General features: G+C 36.7%; 1 protein-coding gene across 15 annotated transcripts in view; it reads right to left on the bottom strand.

Annotated features, from left to right (window-relative positions):
- Positions 1–15,087, bottom strand: part of NRXN3 (neurexin 3) — a 1,618,670-nt gene that overhangs the window by 38,801 nt on the left and 1,564,782 nt on the right. For 8 of the 15 annotated variants that reach the window (XM_068558724.1, XM_068559298.1, XM_068559177.1 and 5 more), the window contains one exon: positions 10,026–10,113. In XM_068558724.1, the coding sequence (XP_068414825.1) occupies positions 10,026–10,113 (88 nt within the window). The remainder of the gene's footprint in view (positions 1–10,025; positions 10,114–15,087) is intronic. The other 7 variants (XM_068558635.1, XM_068558546.1, XM_068558806.1 and 4 more) reach the window with 1 other exon arrangement.

The following is a 15,087-nucleotide window of genomic DNA, read 5'->3' on the forward strand; positions in this document are numbered from 1 at the left end:
CCACAATAGTTTCTACATCATAATAACTGAAAATGAGATTTAAATAAAATACCATGTTTGAATGCACCCGGCACAGTGTAGCACCTTGGCCAGTGACATGCCAGAGCCAGTTCATGATAGCTGACTGCTACATTTTCAGGAATTTTCCAAGTTGGTTGTTAAACATAGCCATTATCAAAGCTATATATATATATATATATATATATATATATATATATATATATATATATATATATATATATATGTGTGTGTGTGTGTAGATATATATACACACACACACATATGAATACATTCTATTAAAAACAAAGGTAATAAAAGCTTAAAACTCAAGTTCATTGATATCCATAGTATCTGTATGGTGAAAAAAGTGTATAATCGGGTGCTCATGAGCATTACTTCCCAATTCTGAGTTTAATATTGTCATATCTGTGGCTTGAGACCAGCCACAGAGGGAATATTTTATACTATAGAAAGTGTCACACACTACAGATTAAGGCTGTGTGTGTTTATGTGTGTGCTGGTTCTTATCATTTACCAGCAAGCTACTATACCTGACTCATCAGGAATACCCCCTCCCTCCTCCAGCTTTCCCTCCCTCCTCCCTTATCTGCCCCCTCTCTCTTCCTCCTTCACTCTCTCCCTCCCTTCCTTCATTATCAAGTTCTTAGTCCATAGACCCCACAAGTTTCCTCTTCCTGTGCCCTTCCCCTGTGCCCTTAAGGAGAGCAAAGGGCTACAATGACATGACTGAAACATCTCATCTTAAAACCATCTGCCTTGAAACACTTTCTCTTCTCCAGGTTAAAAATATGGACTTTTTAATCTTAAGATCCTATTTCAAAAATCAATCTATCAATTCATTTCAGACCTATTTTATACTCTCTTGTTCAACCTTTATGGATAAGGAGGTTGAATTTGTTACAAAAATTCATTTTCATACTATAAGTATCAGACAAACCAAATCATTCCAAGTTATGTGGCAAATTTCCTCGGTAATCACAGTATAATCCAGCATCTGAATAATTAACTGGGCACTGTCTTCCACCTCTGTCTCAAGAAATTCAGACTCAATTCTCAGAACTAAAGTTACTGTGTATGTCTTATTCTTTGAAAAGAGAAAAAAAAAAAAGAATTTAGGTCTAAGTCGAAGTGTTGGCTCTCTAATGCTTCCATGAGTTAAAAAATAAAATAAAATATGTATCATTTGACTGAGAAAGATCAAAAGATAATCTTACCTTGAAATATGCATGAGGTAGAACCAGTGAGTTAGAAACCTTTTTTTTTTTTTTTCCTTTCCCTTGCCAAACACATTTATAGTTTAGGTTAAAATACATAAACAAATAAATTTTATAATAAGACACATTCATATTTCCACAAACTCCTCACCAATGCAGGAACAGACACTGCTCTATATAGCAGAAATGATGGTGTTCCTCACTAACGTCTTCTGAAAAAATTTTCTGTTGATCTGTTCCTGAAGAAAACGTCTAACTAGAAGATTGATAATCTATGGGAAAACTCCTTGGAAATTAGCTCTTACATGAAATCCCTTTAGCAGTAAGCCCATTTAATCATGCCAAAGAAATCAACAAGGGTTTCTCATTGTTGTTGATGGGGAGCTTGTTTAGTTATTATCATTAGTAATTTCCCACTGTAAGTTTTGCCTCCTTAGCCAGGTAAGAAGTGCAACCTATGACCTCCAGATGCAAACCAGTCATCAGCCTTACAATTCGACTGAAAATTTGTTTTGCTCCTTTGTGAAGTTCCCTAAGGGTAAGGTTAAAAAGAGAAACAATAGGGGAGTGAGAAATAAAGGGAGAGGATTTCAAACCACATATTACAAACAGAGAACAGAATCACAGAACGACACCAAGACAGTGGACTCCAAGACAAGATGGCAAGACAGATGTGCCAGACAAAACCCATGCTTGACTGCTGTACCAAGGAAAGCAAGCACAAGAACAAAACCACACAGAGATGCTGCGAGGGCAGCTCTTGGGGCTGCCGTGATCCCATGGAAATAATAATAAAGATGAGAACCCATGAAATTATAACTACAAAAGAAAGTTATCCCCACAACTCATACACTGGACTTGCTGGGTTAGCCTGGATGTATCACTTGGATGAAACACGAGATGGCGTTATTATAGCCCATGCACTGGTGATGGAGGCCATGGTTAGTTGATTCGCTATAAAACTCTCACTGCATGCCACACAATGATCCTGGGCTCGTCCAGAAATAAAAGGTACAACAAATAGTCTATATCTGCAATAAAATTCTTTTTATGCCATCAGAAATTTGGGGAGAGGGGTATGCTTCTCTGTTCTTTCTGCATGTTTTTCTTTTATTACTATTATTTTTTTCTGGCTCATTTGTCCTTTTTTTCAATGAAATGCATTGTCATAAAGGGGAGAGTAAAGTGGCCTGTGCAGATATAAGGAAAAATAAAAAGGGGAAAGGAGAAAATGTAAATTAAAAATATATAGGAGGAAGAAGAGGAAAACAAAGTACTTCATTCGTTTGTACACAACTTTCTTGGATTTTGTTGGTGTTTGTTTTGTTTTGAGCGTAAATACTGGAGGGATATGCTGAAGGGGGAGAAATTTGAGATTAGGATGGCAAGAAAAGATTTTGTTGCCTTGGTTGATTTGTATATCTATATATCTCTCAGTATTTAAAAAATAATGACTCAAAAAAGTATAGCAATGAGTTTAAAATAGCCATAATGACCAAAATACTAAATATGAATCAAAACAAAATAAACTGAACCACCAAAAATTCATGCGGCACAAGATGAGGTGAAACAACAGAAAATGCTCTTCAAATATATACAAAGTATATATCTATTTATATATATACACAGGAATGTGTGTATATGGATAGATATATCTGTATAATTTTTTCTCTCTACCCCTCCCAAGGATAATTGAGTTATGGAATCATCATTATAATTATGATAAAGAAAAAAACAAAACCTAAAGAAAAGTTAACATGCTTTTCCACCAAGTTAAAACAGTATCATGCATGTCTATGTTGGCTGATGTAAGAATGATGGTATGAATTTCTGTGTAAACACATGGCTGATGGCAGGGGCTGCTGTTAATCTCTGTTTACATTATTCTAATATCATTTATACTGTGTCTATATATATATGGAACAATAGGCTCTACATATTTAGTATACACACATACATAAATATATATATGTACACAGTATATATATTGGGGCCAATGGGAGAAAAAATACAGAACAGAAAGAATAAAAGAAAACACATAAAAACCTCTCTTTTAAAACCCAATCCCTCTTTATTTATTAATTTTTCTCGGGTGCGGGGACTTGCTTAATGATTTCATTAAGCTCACTCCTTAACAACTACTTGCACTGGCATTTGAAATCAGGAAGTTCTCGTGGCATTTGAAATCAGGAAGTCTGGCTTGAAATTCTCCCTTCTACACGCCCATCCTTAACCTACTACCTAAGAAGCCCTGGCCCTAGGCCATACTGTATATGTGCAGTACTAATTTTTCAACCATAACGAATCAGAAATTCTGTGCCCCCAACCTAAGATACAGAAGAATGCTCCTTGGGGTTAATTGATTCTGCCACTGGGTGGCATCATCTGTGGTTTTTCTTGCCTGTCCTTGGATAGGGTATGCTAATTGCTGAATTAGAGACCTCTCCTTCGAGTTCTGATAATATTCTAGGCATTTCCATTCCTTGTCTACATTGTTTCTTCCCTTCTTATCCCTCCTTTCCTTTTATTCCCCTTATTTTTGTATCTGTCTTCCCTAATAGACTATGAACTCTTGGAAGGAGTCTCATCTTGTTTTTAATTTCCTAGAACCTACTCCAGTGTTTATACATAGTAGTCACTAAAAACTGTTGCATAAATAAGTGATTTATTAAACTTTGAACTGGAAGTGTATATACTTACACACTGATCTTATTGATTCCCTCTCCTTCCCAGCATCACCAAAAAATCTTGGGTAATGGAGATGAATAGAATTTTTTTCGTTTTTATCACTTCTGTTATTAGATTTGTTGTTCTGGTTATAAAATCTATGATGATGATCAACCCATGAACACATTTTATGCACACCATGCTTGCACTGTCAATGGCCTAATAGCCAATTAGCTGATTTTTCTATACTTATTTTTCTATCCTTATTCTAATTTTCAAAGCATTTTATCATTAGGGATTTAAAGGCCACATATTTGCTCCAGTCACTTAAAAATTAGCTTGGGCTGGGGTGGAGGTGGGTTATAAAAAAGTGATGCAACTTATCACTGAGTGGGTTAATGAATGAAGATAGGAACTATACCATTAAATTAGGAACATTATAACCCATGAATGTACTCTATTAATTTATAAATCAGTGAAGGAAATTCAAAAATTGGTAGGATTTAGCCTAGACCTAAATATGTGAATAGCTGTTTGCTTTGTGTACATTGAACATGTATTAGAGCTCAAATGTAAAAATTACTCATGTCCACAGCCAATAATGATTAATTAAATTAATGAAATTTACATCTACTTACATCCTTCTTTCCGAAGCTAAAACAGATCTCAGATTACTTCTATTATACCTTTATTCAAAGTGTTTTTAGGTGGACCCTAAAATTCAAGGTGAATCCCGGACACTGTGACTCAGACATTCCTATGGCAGTTCATTTAGGCATTTACTATTCAACTATACACTGAATAGTTACTTGACTGATGATTATTTAAACATGATTCTATTTACCAATCATGAGTTTCCATGTGGAAAAATCTTTCTAAAATTCAATAAAAATCTATTTATTTGTAATAAAAATATACAAGTTGCTAACTTCAAGTTTGCTGGAGACACGAATGACAAAATGCATTTCTATAAACTCTGAAGATTAGCAACATCATATTTAAGGTCGATAATTGCACACATTACTTTTCATCTATGGATTCTGAAAAATAAAGCTCTCTTTCTTCCTATCCTTTATTAGAAAATTATTATTGTCTTAACACTTCAGCTGCGTCCTCCACAATGTTCCAGCAAATAAAAACTCTAAGGATTTGCTGAGCTTTTAACAATTCCGTGCCAGATTTTCATATTATAAATACTTTACTGAGGCATCTCAAACTGATAAAGACTAAGAACCCAGTTCTACCTGGAGAACATAAATAGGGATAAGCTCTTGGTGTTTTGCCACATTTAAATTTCACCGTAATGGGTAGGGTATTATGTTTAGTGTGAGTAACAAAGAGGAGCAAAGTAGCAATAACACCAAATGCAAATGTGAGGACTGTAGATTTGAGAAGTAAAAATACATCTGAGAATCACTCTGGGAATAGTAATTACTTTGTGATCTCAGATTACTGCCATTAGTTTAAACATCTCCCTCAGTCCAACCATTGTAAGTTGTTTAGCACAGTCCTATTGATAGATGGATGTGTTTCATCTTTACTTCCTTTTACTGTCTGCCCTCTGGTGCAAGTGCTGTCCCTTGAGATTTGATCAAAGGACACTTAGCAAAAGTGGAGGCAAAAAAACCCCGCTAATTGACAACCAGAAAAATGTATCCCTAGATAATGGCTGGATGAATCAATATAGTTGTTAATTACTGCCATGCCCATTTCTCAGGTGCAAAAGGCATTTTTTTTTTTCATTTTTTTCCTCTGCTCTGTGAACCCTGCCCCCAGGATTTTTAGAATCTTAAGACCATAAACCACATAAAATTCAGACAATTGATAATTTTTAATTATACAGAAGCGAATCTGACAATACATTAGTTTGGATGTTATTTTTTTTTTCCGAAAGATGGAGACACTGGGCATAGGAGTTGGGGGGAGGGAGAGAGAAGGAATGAAAAGTGAATTTAATCCCTTTATCTGTATTTCAGAATCCATTCCCACATTTTAGATCATGAAGGTGAACTTACTAAAGACCTTAATTTTTATTTGGCTTCCACAATCTCATGAGAGAATCCCATTTCCTAGTGGTTATTTGAATCCTCTCCAGCTTGTCTATTTATTGCTGTTGTTGTTGCTGATTACAAAGAGGTAAGAAGGACAATGAAATATGCATTTACTGCACAATTTAACATCAATAGAAGTGTAGTTGGGAAGAAAAGGGTTTATATGCAAAGACATAAATCTAAACTACCAAATAGACACCTCCTTCTTTTGTAGGGGACACAATCAATGTTTACAAATTAGGAAAGTTAAAATCCTGACTCTGAACTTTATGTACTTGAACAGTTTTTCAAATATTCTTCTGAATATATTTATTTGATACAGATGGATTCATTATGATTTTATAGTTCACAATTTCCATTCTGGGTTCTCAAAGCAAATGTCCAGAAAATGCAACTCAGTATAAAATGATCTAGTTCCCAGCAAAAGAAGGGACAGGGTAAGGTAGAGAACTATTTTTGCTAAAGAAACATGGATTTTGTTAGGGCGATACTTACTTGTATGAAATCATATATTTTAAAATAATTCAACAGGTTTTATTTAGCTGTTTAAAGGGAGATGAAGTGAGAGGTATGAAAAATCTCCAATTTTAATTTAAGATTATGAGGTATTTTGAGAGTCATACAAATTCAGTCAACAAATACTAATTGAGCTTTCACTCTGTGCCTTGCTCTCATGATTTAGGCTTTTTTAAAAAACTCATTTACATATGTTCCAGCAAAAATATACAGAGAAAACTTGAAATCCATTGGATGTAAAAGGTTTCTAAACTATCATTAACCACACTCTAAAAAAATTTAAGTTGTCCTTAAAGAACTAAGCTACACGACTAAGCTACACCAAACCAGGGTGATCCCTAAATGCCAAAGTGGGTTGTGAGTATAAAAGTCATTTGCTTACATCTGACTCAAAACCAGCAGCTTTGAAACCCAAAGAAATATCATTTCATTTAAAACTTGATGCCCACATGAACACAAAAGTTGTTGAATATAACATATACTAAAGTTATGAAAAGTTTATACAAACTTATGAAAAGCAAGAGCTTCTAGTGGACCTAAATTAATCAGGAAAGAACCTGTAGAAGTTAAATACCTTATTACTGAGACAGCCTAGAAAATCATAAATTTGCTAACAAAGTAAGAGAAGATAAGGTAATTTCAAGTAAGATAGAACAAGATTAGCCAAATTTAGTGTATTTCCAGCAAACATCAGGCCTGGAAAAGAGTAAAATTTTAGAAACTGAGGTAGTGAATTAGAATGTTCAAACTTAGAATTTTAATCTCAATATTCACACAGAATCTCAGGATTAACAGTTTATGTCAAAGTTATGTAAATGTCACCATTGTCCACTGCTGCGTGGGCAACGGAAGACTTCTCTTTAGGCAGTGTGAAACTTAGCCCCAGTAACAACTGGTTTGATGGTTCTGATTTTTAATCTGTAATATTTCTGGAAAATCTTAAGGCTATAGAGATATTTCTCATACAATGCAAAAAAGGACTTGATAGCTCTAAGCATGTAATCTTCATCAGTATTAATCAGGTTCCCAGGGCAAAACCTCTGCATCAATAGGTATATCTATCTCCTTCCTGCATTAAATATGCCTCTGACATATTTCCCTGTGCATCTGAATCACTTAACAGGAATACGTTATGGAGTAAATTTAGAAAGAAGAAATGCTCATTCTTCAAATGTGATGAGTTAAATAATCCCAGGCAGAGGGGATCAATATCAGCCTCTTAGAGCTACATGTTAGCTCCTTCGGAGTGGGCATTCTGTCACCTGCTTTATTTATATATTCCCTCCCATACTCCCTTGCAGAACACAACAGATTGTTTTAAAAACTGTTTTTATTCCCCCACCCGCCCCATGTAATTATATCACTCAAGAAATGCTGGCATTGAATTTCTGTCCTCTGCTTTTGAATCAGATGAAACACCTGTGCAGTCACTAAAAAGCAAATGGACTTAGTCTGGGGCTTTTCAAGTTTGGGCCTGTTTATGTTCAATACCAAATGGTAGCATATACCCACAACCTGGGGAGCCATAGACCTTGTGAATCAGAGATCTAGAAAAGCCCTCTGTCTTCTTATGGAGGTTGCTATGGAGATGACGGTGTGTAGGAGGGGGAGGTAGTAGGGGAAGACAGTGGTGATAATTGAGAATGATCAAGCCTAGATTTTTATAAGAAGACTTAATATCCAGAGATTTGATAAACATTGTTACATATATGCAGATATCACTGCTATGAAAACAAGAAAACCAGAGAAAGGATACACAGAGAATCCAAATTGAAATCTAGGTATCTTAAATTATTGCCCACAAAATCAGTGAATTTAACATGTATCTTGGAGATCATGCCCTATTCATATCTGAATCCTTAATATGTAGCACATACCTAACATACACAACTGACCCTCAAAAAATATTTGTTGAACTGAATTCTGTTGGAGAGGTAAGTTAGATAATAAAGTTCCATATTCTATTTTCCAACATCTCATTTGTGCAAACTATTAGAAAAGGAAGGATTCAAATCTAGAGATACACTGTATCCTGCCTGAGGGCTCAGAAATATTTATTAAATGAATGAATAAATGAATTAATTAACTAATGAAAATTTGTTGCCCAACGTTCTGGTATAGATTAGACGTATCTTCCCTTTAGAGTTAAAACTTCACTTAGAACACTGAGATTATGACCCAATAATCTGAAAAAAAATCTGACCAGCCAGGTCACAGTTACTTTCCTACCACACAACTGAGCTTCCAAAGGAACAGATCACACTCTAGAATGGAAAGGCCCTGCATGTTATTGACATGTCCCTATGTAATGCTAAGAACAGGAACCCACAGAACTTCCTGGATCCAAAGCCATTTGCAAGATACCAAGCAGTCAGGCTTCCACAAAATCTGAATATTTTGAATAATTTTAGGGTAACAAATGGAAGATTTTCACTTTTGTTATACTAATTTTTTTAATGAATCTTAAATTCCTCTAGAATTAACAAAGGAAATGTTTAAGGGCTCTCCTTTATTTTTAAAGAAAAGGAAAAAAAATTAAAGCAACCCAAAGAATCAACTAGAAAATTCTATTTATCTCTCTTAGCCTTTACAGAAATAAGATCCTAACCCAACTCCAGCTTTTAACTCTATTAAACATACACAGAAATTCGATGATATCTGTTCTCTATTTTATATATATATGCATATATATAAATATTTAACTTATAGCAAGTCTCAAAACAGACGACTTGGGAAAGTTGATAGGAAATAATCAGGGACTGCAGTTGCCTGCTGGACATTATATCATATATAGCTCACTATAAAGAAAGACCATAAAACATCAAAATATATCTGGGTGCAAATGGGGAACACACTGAAGCTTCTAATTGCCAAAGTCCTCTCAACTTCAGCACAGTAGATACATTTCGAAGCATCTCAGCCGTTGACATGGCATGGTTCTGTCCTAATTTTGTGTTTACTACGTTATATTGCTGCACAAATTCTCTAAACACACAATGAACAAAATTAGTATAAATATAATACCATGCTAACTGCTGTTGAAATCCCATGGAAAAAAAAAATTTTTGGTTGTTTGGTTTTGGTTTTTGATTTTGTTTTGTTTGCCCCTGAGAGTCAGAACAGTTCATGAGGTTTACATGATGTTTATGGCCCCACTTTGGCTTTATGTTTTTTTGACGTCAATCCAATATAGAAGTCTTCACGTTCCCACCCCCTGTCAATTTCGTAGCTGCCACCAGCTGCTATACATTTGCTGTTTTGGCGGTTAATCTGGGTATCTGATTGCTCCAAGTTATGTCTTATGGACTTTTCTTTAGCTAGTCAAGGAAGTGACTTTAAATTTCCCTGGGATCTTATGGCTCCTTCCATGGGATTTGATGCTTTCGATTATATATTGATATTTATATATGTATGTACATACATATATAGATACAGGAAATACACACATTAACACACTATAATATATATATATATATATAAAACACATGTATATTCACATATACGTATGTATTGGTTTTTGCAAATGAAAAAATAAAGCAAGCAAAACAAGACTGACCTAACCTACCTGTACTCGGCTCACATTCAACGAAGTCTTCGTCATCACTTGAACATTCAGCAGATGAAACAAGGTCATCTGATGTTGGCTGCACATGTCACAGAAAACATAATGAGGTAGGGGGAAGAGAGAGGAGAGAGAGAGAGATAAGGAAACCAATGAACAAAAGCATGAAAGACTTATCACTGTGTCCTGCCTCCATCATCATTGCTGTCTCTCTTCTCTAAAGAGGGTATGCAGTAGGGTAGAGAATTTTAACTCCTGTGTAGCTTTGAATGGCTCTGGGTCCAGACAGTCTGTGTGGGTCTATGTAAAGCTGAGTGATCCAAGGTGGTTTGAGGAGGCTCAAGCCTGTCCTGTCCCTGTAGATCACATTGTGCAGCCTGACTCTATCCTGACTTTAATTTCAATTTTGAGAATCAGAAGGGCAGGAGAAGGGCTATTGCAAATGGTGGCAATACAAGGGAGCAAGCCAGCACAGAACTACACTGTAGCTTGGAGAGGGTTTCAATACATATGGTGTGCAGTCTCAAGTGTATGATTTGGTGGTCGTGAATCTATAGGCTGGCATAATTAATGAACACTGTGGAATGCAGTCTGTTTGGGAATAGCATAATGGCTTCTCTCACTATCAGTGATTCTTCATGTAATTGCTGCAGTTCGTTGAATTAATAACGTTGACCAGCAGACAGATACTACAAGACAGCCTCTGGACACAGGTAAGGCTGTTTCTGAAGACAGCAGAAAAATTTTTGATTGCGACAGAAGTAATTCAATTTGAGACAATTGTTTTTTTCTATTGAATCCTGCAGAAATTCCCCAATGCCAGGGAATCTGCTGCTGCAAGAAATATAGGGGACTGTGGGTGTGGGCAGTAAGAAGGCCCCTTGCTACACAGTAGACGAGAAAAGTACTTTCTGTACCTGGTACATTCTACATGCACAATAAATACTCTTTCAATCATTCCATCAATTATTAAGCTACAGATCTTGTCTAAAAACCAAACTTTTGTCCTACTCTGTGCATAAGAGTACTCAATATATAGCAGTTGTTCAACAAATGCTCATTGATTTCTCCTTCCTGAAGTTAATAATATTAACTGACTTGCCGGTCTTATTAGTCCCAAAGCATTGAAGCCTGAATCCATATTCAAGAGGAAAAGCAATTACAAGTCAGATGCTGTGCTAGACATGTATACATGCTTATTAGTTGTAGTTATTACTAATTAATTAGATACAATTCTCACAATGATCCTTTGGGAAAGGGATAATTACTACACTTTTAAAGGGAACTGAAGTTCAGAGAGGTTAAGCAAGTTGCTAAAGGACCCACAGCTAGTAAAAAACATAGTGAAGATTTGAATAGCTACATCTTAGTCAAAGTCTGCATATGTAGCTCCCATAGGCTTCTTTATACCCCTTCTTACACGATGTTATGGACTGAACTGTGCCCCCTCCCAAATTCATATGTTGAAGTTCTAACGCCCTAGTACCTCAGAATGTGACTGGTATGTGGAGATGGGGTCTTTGGAGAGGTAATGAAGTTAAAATGAGGTCATTTGGGTAAGTAAATCCAATATGACTGTTGTCCTTACAAAAAGATGAGATTATGACACACACACACACACACACACACACATAGGGAAGGCCATGTGAAGGCACAGGGAGAAGACAGCCATCTACAAGCCAGGGGGAGAGGCCTCGGAAGAAACCAACACCCCTGACATCTTGACCTCGGAATTCTAGCTTCTAGAACTGCGAGAAAATAAATTTCTGTTGTTTAAGCCACCCTGTCTATGGTACTTTGTTACGGCAGCCCTAGCAAATGAATACACATGACAACCCGTATGCTTAGTGTTTCCAGACAACATCCTTCTTGAAATAGACATAGTAGGCATAGAATTGCCGGACACAGCAAAGAACCGTAGAAAAACCACATTAGGTAATGGATTTTGCTTAATTAACAGTGGCAGAGAGGTGCCTTAAACCACGTAATTGATCTTTATTCAACACCTGTCAGGGAGATACTTCTACCTCTGCTTCTCCCTAAAGTTAATAGAAAAAGATTTTTCAAACATACTATTTTTATTTTCAACTAGACACTACTGAAATGTGCATTTCATTTCCACAACTGGTGCTGGCAGCTGTATCCTGGAGCGCATTATTCGTGTTAGAGAGATCATGAGCTCACTCTCTTGGAGTTTCCTGCTATGATGGGGCCCAATACGGGTCCACTTCCGCTCATTTAGGGAAGGGAGGTGACGATAAGAGAATAAATATTAACTGTGTAAATGCGGAAGCAATTATAAGAGGCAAACACCACTTTGGGAAGGGCCACAATTATTGTTTGATTGTTCTAAAGCATGCATTTTCTTTGGGGATGATATCCACCCACGTCCCTCCCCCAGCCAGCAATAATTGTTTTGGGCAAAAGGGGGAGCATCTTAGATATGAAAATGGCTTGTGATCAGCCAAGAGCCACAGTACTAAAATGAATATACAGTATCTCTGGTATTAAAATTTTATGGAGAAGGACAATTAGGAAAAGGTCTAAAAGTCTTCTTAGAGGCTGGTAATGAAAAAGAGGTTGGGAATACATTTCTAAAATGTAATCAATCGAAAATTAATTGTCGGTGACTTGATTATAAGGACCTTACAGAATGGCCCATATAGGACTTAACTAGCTTTGATCCCTAGAAAACTGGTGAGTTAATGAAAATCTAGTGAGCTTGTCTCAAGAACTGAAGGCCAGGCAATAAAGTTTAAAAAGGTCACTGAGCAAATATATAAAAACAATGCATAACTCCAATAGAAACCAAAAAAGGCATTAACATATTAGTGGAATCTTTAACTTAATACCAAAAATTCTCTTAATTTTTAAGAGAATTAAGATTTTACTTAATCCTTAGAATTATCTTAATTTTTGTTGGCCAAAGAAACAATGTAAGGTTTTTTTGTTTGTTTGTTTTTGTTTTCTGACTTTTTTAAGATAAGTACTAGGCTCTGCAGTGGAGAGGATATTTCCTATTTTCCCCTCAGCTTCCCCCCCCTCCTCTAATACCTCACAGGTTCTCGCCCCTGTGGTCTGAGTGATACTGTCCCCAGCCCCACTCCCCTCCCCCATAACCACCTCCACTTCTGTCCCCCAAATGGGCCCCTAATCCCCCTGGCAGGCCCCAAACCTATGCTCACCCATGTTCTCACTCCCTGTGCCTCACTTCCCAGAGATTTTTTTTTTTTAATATGAGTATGGATGAGAACAAGTTTCCTCCCAGGCAATGGAAACACATTTTGCCAGTAGCTCCTATAAATGGTGACTAGACTCAAAGAAGATGAGATGACAGGCAGTCTAGAGAGTGTGGTAAGATTGGGCTTAGCTTTAGACAGCATAGCTATGAATCCCAGCTCCTGAACGTATAGTCTGTGACCTGGGGAAGCCAGTTACTTCCCCTCTCCGGGCCTCAATTATTTTCATCTGTAAATTGGGATTAAACAGAGTGATTTGTTATCGACTGAGCATGTGATTTAAGTGTACTGTTAAAAGTGAAGCTCTGTTCTTGGCATATGGTACATGCTCAATAAATATGAGCTAAAACTAGCTAACTAATTCAATCAATCAATCAATAACAGGAATGTCAAGCCTGGGAGCCACTCCTAATTTAAATAGATGTGCTATCTGCCTATGCACTCTATCTTTAAGGATTTATCCCCCATTAGAACTGCTCTTCATTGCTGATAATTCCTTACCTCCATTTAATGGTACAAACACCATTTCTGGTTGGATCTGCCATGAAGAGAGATAAAGAAAAATATACTCATGAAGATGCCAAGAGAGCTTAAAAAGCCATTGGAAGATCTGTTTCCAGTGGCTGTGGATCCAAACATTGCGTGTGGTCTTCTGTGAATTCAGCCCCTTCCTTTCTGTCCCTCAGACTTCACCATCACCATTTACAGATTCAGCCAATGCAGCTCCCAAAGCAATTACAAACAACTCAATCCTCTCCTGGCCCAACACGGTAAACAACGCTTATCTGGAGAACCTGGCATCTAACACAGCCACGCCTGCCACAAAACACTGTGTAGTTTCAGAAATGCTTTCTCTGCCAGGGGCAGGAAGCTTTGATTTGCAAAGGGCTCAGGATTCAGATCACTATTTTTAGGGATTTTTAAAAAATGACTTCTGTCCTTGCCACCGAAACACAACAAGAAAACTTACAAACCAAGTTTTTCGGATATACACTTAGGATCACATCCTAAAGTAATGATTATTTGATCCAAAATTACTCTCAGAAAACCCAAGGCTTTCTTTTAGTAGCTTTTTAATTTTTCTTGTCTGTGCCCTTCCCCAGTTACAAGCAAATGCAGGGTCTGACTCTGACCCTTGGAAGAAAAGGCACACTTCCCTGATTATTGGTTCCCATGACTGGTGGAGTATGGTTCACTACTGCAGTATCTCACAGACTCGGGGTACAATTATCATGAGAAGAATGGAACGATGGACTTTTTCCCTTAAATAAAACTCAGGAGCCCTAGGCTGTGTGTGTGTGTGTGCGTGTGTGTGTGTGTGTGTTTGTGAGTGTGTGTCTGTACTTTCTTACAATCACAACCATTTTTCATTGTTACTCATAATTCCTTAGAAAGAAGAGCAGTTAGTACTTTTGAGAGGAAAAAGATACTTGAACTCTCTAGAATCATGCCTACTAATTTACCACTTATTAAACACTTGCTATATTCAGGCTTTGCGCTAAGCAGTGATCACATATTAACTCTTTCAGAACTCATAGTGACCAAGGGTACAGACGTTTGTAGTGACATCTGCTGTTTTTAACTGTTCACCATCCACGCTCCTTCGAGTAGCAGTATTGCCTAAGGAAATTTCTCTGTTCATATAGTTATGTGAGGAATGTTCATCAAGTTGCCTTCCATGTCATCTTAACCTTTTTTCCCTCACAATGATCATCTAAAGGTCTCATAATTCCTAATGGCTAAGCTTAAAGTGTTTACATACTGTGGCTCCCATATGTCAAATATCAACATTATCTACAAGTCATTCAACGAAGAAT

The sequence above is a fragment of the Eschrichtius robustus genome, chromosome 1 (assembly GCF_028021215.1).
Source record: "Eschrichtius robustus isolate mEscRob2 chromosome 1, mEscRob2.pri, whole genome shotgun sequence".
NCBI classification, from domain to species: domain Eukaryota; kingdom Metazoa; phylum Chordata; class Mammalia; order Artiodactyla; family Eschrichtiidae; genus Eschrichtius; species Eschrichtius robustus.